The sequence below is a fragment of the Dipodomys spectabilis genome, unplaced genomic scaffold, assembly GCF_019054845.1.
Source record: "Dipodomys spectabilis isolate Male_0828 unplaced genomic scaffold, ASM1905484v1 ptg000511l, whole genome shotgun sequence".
Lineage (NCBI taxonomy): Eukaryota > Metazoa > Chordata > Mammalia > Rodentia > Heteromyidae > Dipodomys > Dipodomys spectabilis.
Window position 1 is genome coordinate 1,362,647 of NW_024871188.1, and position 15,791 is coordinate 1,378,437.

At 54.0% G+C, this 15,791-nt stretch overlaps 1 protein-coding gene across 21 annotated transcripts in view; it reads left to right on the top strand.

The window, feature by feature from the left end:
* The window catches only part of Celf5 (CUGBP Elav-like family member 5), a 32,545-nt gene extending 24,023 nt beyond the window's left edge, over positions 1–8,522 (top strand). For 3 of the 21 annotated variants that reach the window (XM_042669872.1, XM_042669873.1, XM_042669876.1), the window contains exons 9-12: positions 1,426–1,509; positions 2,559–2,642; positions 7,144–7,287; positions 8,324–8,522. In XM_042669872.1, the coding sequence (XP_042525806.1) occupies positions 1,426–1,509; positions 2,559–2,642; positions 7,144–7,287; positions 8,324–8,451 (440 nt within the window). In that variant the 3' untranslated portion in view covers positions 8,452–8,522. Of the gene's footprint in view, positions 1–1,425; positions 1,510–1,976; positions 1,983–2,558; positions 2,643–7,143; positions 7,288–8,298 lie in introns of all 21 variants that reach the window. The other 18 variants (XM_042669886.1, XM_042669888.1, XM_042669890.1 and 15 more) reach the window with 10 other exon arrangements.
* The last annotated feature ends 7,269 nt before the right edge of the window (positions 8,523–15,791 follow it).

The window sequence follows — 15,791 nt, forward strand, 5'->3', positions numbered from 1 at the left end:
GACTGGCTTCAAACTGTGATCCTCAGACCTCAGCCTCTTGAGTAGACAGGCTTACACCCACAAGCCACCAGTGCCCGCTTCGTGATTTATTTTTTGGAGGTACTAGAGCTTGAACTCAGGGCTTTGCTAATCACCCCTTAAATCATACCTCCAGCCCTGTTCACTTTTGTTATTGTTTACAAAAGGGCTCACATCATGTCTAGGTAGCAGACTGAACTGTAGTTCTCTGATTAACCTTCCTGTGCCTGGTTTATTGGTTGAGATGAGTGGCTAGCCTGGAACTGTGAGCCTCTTGATCTCTGCCTCCTGAGTAGCTTGGATTCCAGGTGGGACTCACCTCACTCACTTCTTGTTAAATCTCTGAGCTCCCATTATTCTCATTCAGGAAATGGGCCAAATAACATCAATCAAAGGATGAATTAACTACTGAGCATAAAACCAGTATGAACTCTTTACAGCACAAGGGACACAAGACAGAGTTGTAAATCTTAATTTCTTGCTGCTGCCATGCTGGAAGGTGTCATACCTCTTCATTCATACATTCATACATTCATTCACTGAAATGAATTCAGACCATGCTTTACCCTGCTCTAATAAATTGTAGGTACAACTTTTTTCTTTCCATAGTTTTAAGACAAGCATCTTCCGAAACATGTGAATTCAGTCATTTCTACCTTTGAGGTGGATTTGGTCTTCTTTTTTAAAAAATTATTATTGTTGGAAACTCAAGAGGGAAAAACCTTGTATGTTTCGCCAGTTTTGTGGTGCTTTATCAAAACCTATGGGGCAACAAGGTAGATGACTATACTGCACCATCCCAACCAGGAAATGAAGTTAGACAGGGGTGTTCACACCTGTAATCCCAGCAATCAGGAGGCAAAAGGTAGGGAAATGTCAAGGTCCAGACAAAACTGGGCTCTCTTGAGATACCTTGCCTCAAGAATAAACAAATGAAAACAGGAAATTGTCCTCGGTTTGGTACAGTAAATTCCAGACCTTATTTGGATTTCACTTGATTTTGCATGCCCTGTTTCCTGTGCCTTTTTTTTTTTTTTCCTGTTGGTTATGGATGGAGACTGGCACCACACCTCTCCAGTTTGGTGACCTGGGCAGCCCCTCCTCACTTTCCTAGTGGGAGTCAGAAGGTCTCAGGTCTCAGAGGGTCTCTCGGTGGCATCTGAAGTCTCTTTGGAATCCGATAAACCTGGCTCCCAATTCGAATCTACCATTGTTTTGTCTGAGTGTCCGTGTGCGTGGGATGGGAGGGTCTTTATCCCTCTAAGCTTGTATTCTGGGGGGGGTCAGATGCATTCAGAGAGGTGAAACTGGGGGGTGATGATGGCTGATCTCCTTCCGCGTCTCGGTGGAGGTGGATAGAGGACTTCCGCCACCCCGCCCCACTCAGCCCCTCTGTCTGCTCCGCAGCTCAGAGCCCCACCATGGCCGAGACGCTCCACCCTGCCTTCTCCGGAGTCCAGCAGTACACAGGTAGGGAGGCAGCCCGGCCACGCCCACCGCGGCCACGCCCGCCGCGGCCACGCCCCTCAGGACCTCCTCATCCTGCCTTCTGATGCTCAGGCCCCTCCTCCCGCCCCTGGCCCCGCCTACTGGGGGGGACACACTCCCCAGTCCCTGGTCCTGAGAACAGCTCATCTCTTTAGGAATGCCCCTAGTCCCGTCCTGCCCTCTCATGGTCTAGGGAGGCTCCCTTAGCGGACCTGTGGCCTTGGCCCATCCTAGCTCTTGGTCCTGTCTCTTCTCCCTCTCTCCTCTCACATCCTGCCTTCAAGCAGGCCACGTCTCTTCTAAAGCCCCGCCCTGCTAAAACCATGCACCCCCTTCACCACCTTTTTACTCTTGTTCCCTTGGCCCTAGCTCTGTGGTTCACCCCTTTATTCATGGCCCGGCCCACTTCGTGTCCCTGGGTTCCGAACTCCACTCTGATCCCGCCCTAGGAGTAATTGCTCTTAGTCAAGGCCCGGGCTCTCTCTGCGCTAGAGCTACGTTGGCCCCGACTTCTGTCCTAGCCCCGCCCCTTTCCCCGACCACCTCCTCCAAACTCCACCCTGGAGACGTGGCCACGCCCACTTCCCTTGCCTTCGGGCCCGCCCTTTCCCACAGCTTCATCCCCACCCACAAGCCGTAGCCCCGCCTCCACTCTCCCACGCCCATGGCCCTTCCCTCCGCCACGGCCCCGCCCATTCGTAGCCCCGCCCACCTTTTCCCACCGCTTCAGACCCGCCCTCAAACCGTAGCCCCGCCTCCACTCTCCCACGCCTATGGCCCTTCCCTCCACCACGGCCCCGCCCCATTCGTAGCCCCGCCCACCTTTTCCCACCAGTTCAGACCCGCCCTCAAGCCGTAGCCCCGCCTCCACTCTCCCACGCATTTGGCCCTGCCCTTTCCCACGCCTCCGGCTCCGCCCACCGCCAGGCCCCGCCCTCGAGACGTAACCCCGCCCCCGCTGTTTCCCACGTCTCCGGCCCCGCCCCCCGCGTGGCCCCGCCCCGCCCGGCCTCACGCCCCGCCTCCGCCGGTGTCTGCTCCGGTCTCCGCAGCCATGTACCCCACCGCGGCCATCACGCCCATCGCGCACAGCGTCCCCCAGCCGCCGCCCCTCCTGCAGCAGCAGCAGCGAGAAGGTGAGGCGGCCGCGACCTCCCCCGGGCGCCTGCCCCGCCCTCCGACCCCCTGCAGATCCCGCCCGGCCGGTCCCGGGGACCCGGGGGCTGCGGGCCCGAGTTCCGCGCCAAGCCCAGCGGCTGGCCTTCGCCGTCCGTCCTCGGGACACCGAATCTCCCCCCTCCCTCCGAGCCTGCCCGAGTGAATAGCCGCGGCCCCGGCCGGGCCTCTCCAGGGGACTGGGAGAGGAACACGTGTTTAGGAAGTTGGGGTTGTCGCGCTAGGAGGCATCTGGGGTAAACTGAGCCCTTCCGGGCAAAGCCGCGGCTGTGGAGGCAGGGCCGGGAGCAGGGAGGAGCCCAAGAGCGGAAGTCTAAATCCACCCTTTCTGACCTGCAACCTCATCCGGACGGGCTAGCTGTCCCGTGCCTCAGTTTCCTCATCCTCCACACAGGCGTCCATCCGGCTCATGAGGTGTTATGGGAAAGTTAAGACACAGTTGTCCCCCACATGTGGCACAGGTGCTCAGCACCTACAAAATTGCCTTCCTCCCTCGAATCCATCCACTGTGGAGTTGGGGTGTCCTGGGGAAAGGTGGGTAGCCATAAAAGCCCCCCTACTCCCCGAGGCCAGGGTGGCAGCGTGGGCCTGGACTGTGGACTGAGTTCTTTTTGAGTTCTGGCCCTCCCCTCCCCTCCACTCCCTTCTCCTCCCTTCCCTCCCCTCCCCTTGTGCCTTTGCTCTGGCCACGCCCCTCCCGAAGCCTCGCCCCATCCTTCGCTCTCCAGGGAAAGATCGCCTTGGCCCTGCCCTTCTCTGTGGCTCCGCCCTCTGCCCATGGCTCCGCCCATGCCATTTCCTTTTGTTCCTGGTTCTACCATCCTTCCCCTTAGCTAAGGCCCAGGCCCTCCTCCCTCAGTCTTGTCCCTTCTGTCATGGCCCCACCCCAACCCTCTCCCAGATCTTAAGCCCCGCCCTCCACGCCTTCCCCTCCCCCCCATCACCTCAAGACCAGTTTTTGTGATAATAGGGCATGCTAACCAGGTGTCTGGGGGGCGGGAGGGGGAGGGGTTGGCTAGAGGCGATTCCCAGGCTTTGAGGGGACAGTTGCTTTCCGATCCTAGGCCAGACAGTTATGTCTCCAGGGGGGCTCTATGCCTAAAGCCATCACTGGCAGCTACCGTGGACAAATGTGGGGGGATTTCTCAGGCCCGGCACAGCCCCTCTGCTTCCCCACCGCATAATGGCATCGCCAGAGGTGATAAAATCTCTGCCTCCCCCCCTCTTTTGGGGGGTGATCGTAGCCCAGGTGCCCTCCTCCTAGTATCTGCTGGAACTGCACCCTGCCCCTGGTCTGCATGGGTGAAAGGTAGTTCCAGCGGGCGGCCCGGGCCTGTAGGTTGGGCGTGGTGGATTCAAGCAACTTGCATTAGAAAATACCCAGAAAAACAATCGCATCTGTATTCGACTTGTACAGACCTGCTGTGGTTGTGGTCAGTCCCCTAAACAAATATCACAAAACAATGGGGACATGGCACAGGTGTCTTAAGCCATCCAGAGATGTAAGGCCTGCAGGGGGAGGGGGATGTGGGGTGTGGGGTGCTGGGTTCAGTGCAAATACCACACCAAATTATGGGAGGGACCCCCGTAGGGGGGCCTGAGACCCACTCCCCGTGGATCGAGAGCCTGGTGATGCCCCCCTCCCCAGTACATCTTCCAAGAAGTCACCTCACAATGTGCAAAATCTCAAAACCCAAACTGCAGGGCTTGGGAGGGGACAGCAGGTGAGTGTCACATCCCAAAGCTGGCAACAACACGCTCAAGAAGAAAGCAAGCCAGGAAGCCCAAGGAAATAGTTGCACAGCTTATACATATTAAGCAGTGAAGCTACGCATGCGTCCTACATTGGATATGGTGCTGTGAATTGAGAAGGACCTGAAGTTTGCTGGACACTGGTGGCTTACGCCCGTCATCCTAGCTGCTCAGCAGGCTGATATCTGAGGATCGAGGTTCGAAGCCAGCCCAGACAGGAAAGTCTGTGTGATTCTTATCTCCAATGAACCATCAGGAAAGCCGGAAGTGGGGCTGTGGTTCAAGTGGTAGAATGGTCAGCCTTATGGGAAAAAAAAGCTAAGGAACAGCACCCAGGCCCTGAGTTCAAAAAGAAAAGAAATGGAGTTTGCATGTGTGGCAGGACTGCAGTGTAAGTTCTGTGGACTGGCTGTGAAATCAGTTAGAAAAGGACGACCCCAGATGGGAACAGGTGGGTACATAGCACCCACAGGAAGATGTGTGTGTGTGTGTGTGGTCTGTGTTTCTATGATGTTCTATTAAGCTGGGTATAATTTTCTGCATTCACTCAAGTGTCTTTTTAAGGGACAAAATAGTACATCAACACAAAATTCAGGTTGCATGTAGAATTTCCCGGTCATAAGTCAAGGCCTGTTGGAACAAACGACATTAGAAAGAAGCCTTAGAGCAGGGTGTGGTGCCACGCACCTGTCATCCTAGCTTAACATAGGGGGCTGAGATTGGGTAGATCAAGGTTCCGGGCCATCAAAGGCAGCAAAGTCCTAAGAGACTACATCTCAACAGAAGCTGGGTGTGATGGCTTATATCTGCCGTCCCAGCGACAACTGGAAGTATAAAGTAGGAGGACCGTGGTTTTAGGCACAAACCTGAGTAGAAAGTAAGACTCTGTCTCAAAAATAATCAGTGTGTGTGTGGGGGGGGGGGTGGAGTATGCTTTGCTTAGCAAAGGAAAGGCTCTGAATTCAAACCCTAGTACAGTTAAGAAAAAGAAAGAAAAAGAAGCATTAGAGATACTGGGTGTGATAGGTGGATGCAATTCGAGGCTAATCTGGGCAAAAAGTTACAAGATTGTATCAAAAACCCGCACCAAGGTGGGCCTGGCAGAGTGCACCTGTGGTCTGAGCTGTGGGGGGGGCGTGGATGTCAGCTAGAGCCAGAAGCTGGAGACCGAATTGCATAGGTAACTGTAGGCAAAAGGCCCTGCGAGGATGTTTCAAGCGGCACTGGGCGTGGCTAAACCCTGGGGGCGTGTTCCAGCGCGTTGGGCGTGGCCCAGCGGTGGGGGTGTGCCTTACGTAAGGTTTGAGTTACCAGTGTACAGTCTCGGATTTATTTTCTTTTTTTTTTTTTTTGTCGGTCTTGGGGCTTGAACTCTGGGCCTGGGCGCTGTCCCTCAGCTCTTCAGCTCAAGGCGAGCGCTCTACCACTTGAGCTACAGCATCACTTCCGGTTTTCTGGTGGTTTATTGGAGATAGGAGTCTCACGGTCTCTCCTGCCCAGGCTGGCTTTGAACCGCGATCCTCAGATCTCAGCCTCCTGAGTAGCTAGGATTACAGGCGTGAGCCACCAGCGCCCGGCTCGGATTTATTTTCTTGGAGGAGACGATTCATCGCGGACAAAGAGGTTCCCTGGCTTGTGGGCAGCAGGGCTGGACACAGGTCACCTTTTGGGTTGAAATCGGTAACAGGTTTTGGGACTGTTTGTGCCTGGAGATTACTGAGGTTTTAAACTATTTGTGTTTTATTTTTAGTTTTTTAGTTTTTTTTTTGGTCGGTCGTGGGGCCTGAACTCTGGGCCTGGGCGCTGCCCCTCAGCTCTTCAGCTCAAGGTGAGCGCTCTGCCACTTGAGCCACAGCGCCACTTCGGGTTTCTGGTCATGGAGCCACGCCCCCGCCACGCCCCTGACGTTTTTGAGCCACGCCCATGGCTCGAGCCACACCCACCTGCTTGGGCCCTGCCCACTGCTTAAGCCACACCCCAACCCGAGCCACGCCCATCTATTGGGCCACGCCCCTGGCGCTTTGAGCCACGCCCCTGGTACTGGTGCCATACCTCCCACCTGAGCATTTTTGAGTTTGTATTCTTTTCCTTGGTCTTAAGGATCAAACTGAGGGCATCATGAGCGCCGTGTATTCCTGGTAACAGAGTTACACCCCAGTCTGTCACCCCATTATTATTATTATTATTATTATTATCATATTGTGCTGGGGCTGGGGCTTGAGCTCAGGGCCTGGGTGCTGTCCCCGAGCCCCTTTGTGCTTAAGGCTGGTGCTCTACCACCTGAGCCACAGCACCACTTGCGTCTCTTTCTGAGCAGTTTATTGGAGATTAGAGTCTCGTGGACTTTCCTGTCCCAGGCTGGCTCTGAACCTCGATCCTCAGATCTCAGCCTCCTGAGTAGCTGGATGACAGGCGCAGTGCTCACCCCAATTGTTTGCCACGACCGTCACTTGACTTACAGAAGCGTCCGTTCTGTGTTCCTCACCTAATTCACCTGACTCTCGTAAATGGTCCTGGGGATTGCGGCCTGGTGCTGGACGGAGGATGGGATTCTCTGGGGGTCTGGGCTGGAGGTTTCAGCTGGGTGCTGTTGGCATCCGGAGACAGGAAGGCGTCCTCCCCCCATCTGCCCTCACCCCCTCCACGCCCCTCCCCGGGGTCCTCCTCCTCTCCTTGGGGGCTTTATGTCTTTCTCTCCCCCACCTGCAGGTCCCGAAGGCTGTAACCTGTTTATCTACCACCTCCCCCAGGAGTTTGGCGACACGGAGCTGACGCAGATGTTCCTGCCCTTCGGCAATATCATCTCCTCCAAGGTGTTTATGGATCGGGCTACCAACCAGAGCAAGTGTTTCGGTGAGTGCCCGCCCGCCCGTGTGAAGCGCCTGCCCTGTGCACGTCCGAAGAGCCTACTGTGTGCACTTAGAAAGCGCCATCTTGCTGACGCTGGTGGCTCACACCTGTCCTCCTAGTTACTCAGAAGGCTGAGATCTGAGCATTGTGGTTCGAAGCCAGCCCCAGCAGGAACGTGTGTGAGACTCTTATCTCCAGTGAACCACCAGAAAACTGGAAGTGGTGCTGTGGCTCCAAGGGGTAGAACGCTAGGCTTGAAGGAAAAAGCTCAGGGACAGTGCCCAGGCCCTGAGTTCAAGCCCCAGGACCAACAAAAGAAACAAAACAAAACACGCCTACTTTGTGCCAGAAAGGTGGTTTAGAATGAGAATGCACACTCGGGAAGCGCCTGCTGTGTGCCAAACATTTTCCAGGTGTCTGTTCAAGGACTTCTTTCATTCAACACCGACATCTCCTTTGCTTTGCCAGGCTAAGGAGGAGCCCAGGGCCTTGGCGTGGGAGGGATAAGCACTGACCACTGAGCCGCACTCTGAGCCCTTGGTGTCTTGAGATAAGGTCTCATTGTGCATCCCAGGACCTCGGGATCCTTCTGCCTGAGCCTCTTCAGGTGCTGAGATTACAGGCGTAACTGTCATACCCAGCCAACGTAGAAACAACTTTTCCATCTATTTTGTGCAGGGGAAAAAAAAACAAAAAACCTTCCAGCCTCTAAAGATATTCTTGGGTCCTGTAGAAGATTCTCAAATAAGGAACTAGTCCATACTCTCGTCAACAGGAGGCCACTACTCCAGGGGAGAATTCTGGGTTGGCATCCCGGGCTTAGAAGGAGGGGGACCTTATGGGACCTGGAGGTCCCATTGTCAGACGGGTTGGCTGGGGTAAGGAGGGAGCCTCCCGCCCCTGGAGGCATCCAAGTCCCCAAGCCAGGGTTGCTGCTGAGTGCCCCCAGCCAGCCTGCCTGTCCTCCAAGGACCACGCCCTGAGCAGCGGACATCCCCCCCCCATGCCCACCAGCATGCCCCTCACCCCATCTCCGCAGGATTCGTGAGCTTTGACAACCCCGCCAGCGCGCAGACCGCCATCCAGGCCATGAACGGCTTCCAGATCGGCATGAAGAGGCTCAAGGTGCAGCTGAAGCGGCCCAAAGACCTGGGACACCCCTACTGACCGCACCCACAGCCGCCCCGAGGCTGTGGGTGTGGCCCAGGTGAGCCGCCAGGCGGCCCCACCCCCCACCCCACCCCCCCAGCCCTGGTCTTGTCCCACCCCAATTTGCACCCTGCGCTTTCTCTCCAAACCCTGGGGGCGGGGCGGGGCGGGGAGGGGAGGGGGACCATACTCCCAGGAAGCTGTAAGAAGTCTCCCAAGTTGAATTGGTGGGGACACAGCTGCGGGGAAAAAACAAAAAAAGCAACAAGACCCCAGAAAACCCTGTGCTCAGGGCTGGAGAAGAGGGCCGGGAAGGGTTGGGGGAGGTGGGAAGAGGCTAGGGGGCTCATGGAGGGGCTGGTTAACAGAAACCTTCTCAGAGAGGGTTTTGAGGGATGAATAGAAGTTCACTGGGGAGACCAGTGTGGGTCTGGGGTGGAGGGGAATGGGGGGAAGTTTCTGTCTAGTTGCTTTACCACCGAAAAGTCCTAAATCAGAGAAATAGTGTTTGAAACACCCACACCCCTCCCCCAGAGTCTGGACCCTGAGACTGAACCCCAAAATGCACAGCTCAGCTTGGAACAGGGCTGAGGTGTGTGTGTGGGGGGGGTGATACCGAGACAGCCTTCCTGCTCCCCTCCCCCCCTCCAGCCCCTCCTGCCACAGCTTCTTCTAGTCCAATTCATGCCCAAGGGGTGGACTAGACACCCACTCCCCATCATGCAAAAAACAAACAGGAAAAAGACACACAAAAAAAATGCACAGCAATTTTGCCCACCGAGGCAGCTGTCTTTATCAGCGGTTTCTTGGGGAGGGGGGGTTCTGTGGCAGGAGGGGGGTCTCATTTGCCAAATGGGCCTGGCTGAGCCTGGAAACCCAGCCCCCCCCTTCTTTTTTTCACTGAAAGACCTCTGGACAAAGTCTTTATTCTTCTGGTTTGGGAACCTGGTGCCGGCTGGGCCGGGCCCAGGCCTTGGCACCCTGGGTGTCTGTGAAGCGCTCTGGACTGTGAGGCCCCGGCCAGCCCCGCGGTCACCGCTCACCCCTGCCGCCCGCCCGTGGGGAACTCGTCCATCCACACACACCAGGCTGCCCCAAGCCAACCTCCCGGCCGCTCGCCGCGATCCGTGCGCTCGGAACTCCCAGCCGGCTCCTGCCCGCCTGCCTGCCCGCCCCAGCTGGCCAGCTGCGTGCTGCGAGGGGCCACGGCCACGGAGGAGCAGCCAGGGACCAGGCCTGCCGCCCGCTGGATTGGGGAGGACGGAGACAGAAACGATGCTCAGTCCTTCCAAAGCTCGGTGTGTGTGTGTGAGAGAAGAGGGGTCTCTGCTCTTTTGGAAAACATGGGGAACCCCTCTGCTTTCTAGACCCCCCCAACTTGTGTCCCTCTCCTTCATGCCCTTCCCACGTCCAACCCACCCTGGACTTTATCCCCCCACCCCTGTCCAGTGACAACCATGTTTGGGGGCCAGCCTTCCCCTCCCCACCCTGATTTGTGCCCTTCGCCCCCCCCCCACTTCCCACTCCCCATCCCCACCCCACCCCAAAAAATGTGAAATTACCGGAAGCCAAGTGGCGCGGGGAGAGAAAGGAAAAGGAGCCTGGTGGCATGGCGTGAGCGTGGGGAGGGCCCCTGAGTTGGGAAGCCGTGGGGTTCACACACTGCCCCCCAACCGTGGGATATCTCTTTAACCCCTCTGCCCCAACTCGGTCGCTTTCCCAAAAGAAACCAGAACTTTTTTTTTTCTTTTCCTATATATATATATCTACGCGTATAGATAGAGAGCTAGAGACAGTTTATATATTTTTGGAGTATAGTTCATGGGGCCAAATATTTACATCTTCCTTCAAGGGTTGACCTCGAACCCGTCACTCTGCGGGGATGAAGGGCCGGCTGATGCTGCCCCATGTCTCGGGCGGGGGGGGGGGGGGGGTGGAGGGGGACCCCGCCACCTCCCCAGTGGAACATTCATCCAGGAATCTGCCCACACGATATACCTCCAGGACTCTGGGCCCCAGACCCCCGATTTCTGACCGCAGGCCCTGGGCCTTTGGCCGTCTTCGGTCCCTGCGCTCAGTGACGGGACTCGAACCCCTCCCCCCACCCTGTCCCCATATCCCAGGGCTCTGCTTCCACGGATATCGGCACAAAGAGACCCTCTTGGCTCCCCCTCTGCCCCCCCCCTCAGTCATAGCCTTACCCGTGTGACCGATTGTCCTTAGCTTTCTGTCGGGGACAGACAGGGGCTGGGTGAGCCCCCCGCCCCTGGCTGCCCCCTCCCAAGGGCAGGCAGCCATCCACCCTGCCTCAATCACCAGCCTGGAATTTCAAGGTCTTGGAACCAAGATTGCCAAGTGTGTTGGATTTGCCAACCTAGCCTGACCCCTTGATCGGAGACCGTGAACTTGATCGTGACCTTCATACCTCTACAGAGATGTTTTTTCTTTTTTCTTTTTTTTTTCTTTTTTGGGTCTTTCTGAGCAGGTACAAAGAAGACGAGGGGGAAAGAAAAACAAAGCAAAAAAAAAAAACACAAAAAAGGAGAAATTCAAAGCATAATGGATTTTTGTTTCCTAACTGGGAGTGGGGGGAGGGAGGGCTGGGGTGGGGGGAGGGCGCCCCTGTAGAGCAAGCACATCGCCAACTTCGTCCAGCGTCCAGCCAGAGGGGCCTCTCTCGTGCCAAATGGAGACCCCCCTGGCTTCCCTAAAGATGCTCAAAAGCAGAACAAAACACACAACAACAACAAATCCTTTCTGTTTCTACCAAAATCTATTGACTGCCAAAAAACAACCCCACAAACAGACAGAAAACCACCACCACCAAAAACCACAGCAAAAAAAGAAAAAAAAAAGGAAAAGGAAAAAAAAAACACAAAAAAACTTCTGACCAACTTGTTTCGATAATTCCAGCGTTTGATAATTGTCCTGCGATTCTTATTGCGTGCCTGTGTCCAGTCTGTGTCCGTGTGAAAGTGTATGCCGGGGTGGGGGGGTGGCAGCGCGAGGTGGGGGGGGTGTCCCCGTGTCCCCCCCTCCCCCCCTTTGCCTGCCAAGCCCTCCCCGGCTGCTTGGGGTGTGTGTGCTGCTGTGCGTAACTAGTTCACGTTTACCGGCTGTAAATACCATTTTTATACTCCACACCCCAGACTTGTGTGATTTCTACAATGTACTTTATTTCTGCTACAAGTAATTTCATGACGTTTCAACTTGGACCAATTTTTGGAGACACACACACACACACACACACATACAGAGGAAAAGACATGGAGGGAAATTTGCGTTGACTTGGTTGGAATTTTGTGCCAAGAGAGGCCCCACATAACCCTGTGAGGCAGTATCTGGGTGGCATGGTCTTAAATGTCCAAAAATGCCTCTCTTTGGTCTGGAAAAAAGAAAAGAAAAAGAAAACTTAAAAAAACTTTATTTAATAAAAGTTTTACTTGCTAAAAAGCCGACTCTTACCTGATTTCCCCTGGTGTCTGAAGACTGAGGGTTCCTGGCTGGAAAGAAACCCAGCGTTTAGGATGAGGGGTTGTGGCAAGAAGGGAGCCCATCTAAGGAAGTTGGAAATTCTCAATGCAGAATTTGGGGGACCGCTGGGCTCTTTTTGTCGGGTTTGTCTCTGTGCAGTTACTGGGGCTTGAGCTCAGGGCCTGGAGGCTGTATCTGAGCTTTGTCACTGAAGGCTGGTGCTCTACTACTTGAGCCACAGTTCTACGTACAGCTTTTTGATGGTTAAGTGGGGAGAAGAGTCTCACAGGCTTTTCTACTCAAGCTGGCTTTGAGATTGCAGGTGTGAGTCGCCAGAGCCCAGCAGGACAAGTTCTTGTAACATTAAATTAACCTTGTAGCCATTGTGTGAAGTCAGGTGACTTCAGCTCATTCACAAAGCCACTCTGCTATCACCACTATCAGGGCTTTGATTGGCTAAAGGCCTCATGAATATGCAGATTGCTCCCTTTTACTTTGCTCCCGTAGACTGGAAAGAGAGGGGCGGGGCTGTGGGCGGGGTAGGGACTGTGGAGTGGGAAGGGTTGGATCAAGAGTGAGGTCAGGACCTCCACCGTGGAAAAAGTAGACTAACCTGCCTGATTCCATCTTTTGGATGGCTTCGCTTTGTCCATGTTACCATATACCTACTCTAATTTTATTATGGCTACTCCTCTTGCTGGGGAGACTAGCAAACATTGTATTGCCCATTCCCTACTCTGCTTTGCCACTATGGGACTTCCTAAACATAGTAAAACTGATAATGGTCCGGGATATGTCGGACAAGCTTTTCAAACTTTTTGTAAATCTTACCTGATTTTTCACTCTACAGGTATTTCCTATATTCCTCAAGGACAAGAAATTGTTTTTGTTTTTGTTTTTTGTTTTGTTGGTCGTGGGGCTTGAACTCTGGGCCTGGGCGCTGTCCCTCAGCTCTTCAGCTCAAGGCGAGCGCTCTACCACTTGAGCTACAGCGCCACTTCCGGTTTTCTGGTGGTTTATTGGAGATAGGAATCTCACGGTCTCTCCTGCCCAGGCTGGCTTTGAACCGTGATCCTCAGATCTCAGCCTCCTGAGTAGCTAGGATTACAGGCGTGAGCCACCAGCGCCCGGCAAGGACAAGAAATTGTTAAACAAGCCAACGGGCTGTTAAAACACTAAATTTTTAAATTAAAAGGGGGGAATTATACCTCTTCTCTCCTGTTAAAAAAAAAAAAAGAGTGAGGTCAAGGGTGTTTGTCTCTCACCAAGACTTTCTGGACAGTTCCTATCACTGGAGCTACGCACTGTGGCACTTTTTTCTTTTTGTCAGTTGTGGACCTGGCGCTGTCCCTCAGCTCTTCAGCTCAAGGCTAGCGCTCTACCACTTGAGCTACAGCGCCAGTTCTGGCTTGTTCTGTGTATGTGGTACTGAAGAATCGAACACAGGGCTTCATGCATCTAGGCAAGCACTCTATCACTAAGCCACATTCCCAGCCCTCCACTTTTGGCTTTTTGGTGGTTAATTGGAGATAGCAATCTCATGGACTCTCTGTCCTGACTGGCTTCAAACTCAGATCTCAGCCACCTGAGTAGCTAGGATTACCGGCATGGCAGTGTCTCACAATGTAGCCCAGGCTGGCCTAGAACTCAAAATCCTCCTGAGTCTCAGCCTCTTAAGTCTCTGGGACTTCAAGTTGCACCCCACCATACCTGGCCTCCACTCACAATTTTTTTTTTTGTTAGTCATGGGGCTTGAACTCTGGGCCTGAGCGGTGTCCCTCAGCTCTTCAGCTCAAGGCAAGCACTTTACCACTTGAGCCACAGTTTCACTTCTGGTTTTCTAGTAGTTCATTGCAGGTAAGAGTCTCACGGACTTTCCTTCCCAGGCTGGCTTTGAACCATGATCCTTAGGTCTCAACGTAGCTAGGATGACAGGTGTGAGCCACCAGCACCCAAATCCACTCAGGATTTTAAATATCCATTCTCTCAGCTTTAAACTTCAGCATACTCATTATCTTGCCCATATAATTGTAACCCCTCTGTACAGTATGTTCACAAAAAATAAAAATTAAAAAAAATTGACAAACAAAAAAAAAACCAGCATAGTTCAGATTCCCATTTGGGGCCAATCAGATTGGTAAAATCATGTGACTGACTGGCTTGGGAGGGGAGCCATGCAGAGAGCAGAGGTGGCTGGTGGGGGTTTATTGAGCAGATACTGGGCAGCAGGTGCCAGACCAGTGTGGGGTGGGTGTGAACTCACGCCATCAGCATGGCACATATACTCCCACAATGCAGTGGGATTTGCCTAACAGGTGGTAAGGTCTGGTTTACCCTCTGGGGAATGGAATACAACACACACAAGTCTCAGGGTCCCTGGGGTGTTGGAAGCCCAACCAGGAGGGAGCAGAGAATCAATCCTGCAGAAGTGCTCCATGGCCAGCAGAGGGCAGCAGAAGCCCACACCTGTGTGCAATACCCGCGCTTCATTTGTTTGTTTATTTGGTGTTAGTCCCGGGGCTTAAACTTTTGGCTTTTAGGGCTAGGAAGTTGGCTCAGTGGTAGAGTGCTTGCCTTGCGTGCCTGAGGCCCTGGGTTCGATTCCTCAGCACCACATAAGCAAAAAGAAAAAGCTGGAAGTGGCGCTGTGGCTCAAGTGGTAGAGCTCTAGCTTTGAGCTGAAGAGCTGAGGGACAGCGCCCAGGCCCAGAGTTCAGGCCCCACCAGGGGACCCAAAAACTCCTGGCTTTTAGGTGGTTAATTGGAGATAAGAACCTTACAGATTTTCCTGCCTGGTCTGGCTTTGAACCACAAGCCTCCAGATCCTGAGTCTCTAGAATTACAGATGTTTCCTCCTCCTCCTCCTCCTCCTCCTCCTCCTCCTTATCCTGTGGGGCTTGAACTCTGGGCCTAGGCGCTGTCCCTCAGCTCTTCAGCTCAAGGCTAGCACTCTCCACTTGAGTCACAGCACCACTTCCAGCTTTTTCTGCTCATGTGGTGCTGAGGAATCAAACCCAGGGTCTCATGCACGCAAGGCAAGCTCTCTACCACTGAGCCACCTTCCCAGCCCCTAGATGTTTCTTCTGACAAGCAAATTAGCATGTATTAAGCTGCAAATATATGTTGGGTGTTGTTCTGAGTGCTGGGGGAGGTAGTTCAACAGAGACCTCTAGTGTCTCTCCTGGGAAGCAAAAGGTACCTCCATACAAACATGTCCCCTTGCATGATGAAGACTGCCTCTCCTCCCCGTTGCCAGGCCTTTCTTTCCTTGTTGCCAGGATCAGCCCCTCCTTTTCACCCTGCAGTTTGGAGGTGCTGGGTTGTAATGGAGACACACATGATCTTGTAAGCTCAAGGAATCACCCTGGACAAGATGGCTGGGTAGCAATTAGGGTGAGTTGGCAAATGACAACCCCTTCAGAGGACAGATGTGAGGCATGTCGTGATCTTACAGGGAGAAAAAGGCTGCGGTTCCCCGCACACACAGGACACACAAACTGCATCCTCAGGATTTGCTGAGCAACTCAAAGTCTCACAGACTTCGCTAGCGTCGCTGGGATTGCAGGCATGAACCACGGGCACACGGCTCCACCGCAAGGTTCCAGGCCCTTGGACCTTACGTTCTCTCCCTTCAAGTCCGAGTCCCCCACTTGTAAGATGGAGCTCGGAGCTAATCACCCCTCATCCTCGGGTAGACACTTATATTGATTGACAGGCTGTCATTATATAACATTCTAAGGCAAAAAAACAGGGCCTCCTCCCAACTCAAGACAAATGAACTCTCCGGCATCGCTCCCACGTCAGTAAGCATTTATGAAGCCCCTGCTGCGTGCGGTTGTGCAGTGTCCTGGGGTCACTGCAGGAAGCAGAACCCACGAGTCTCC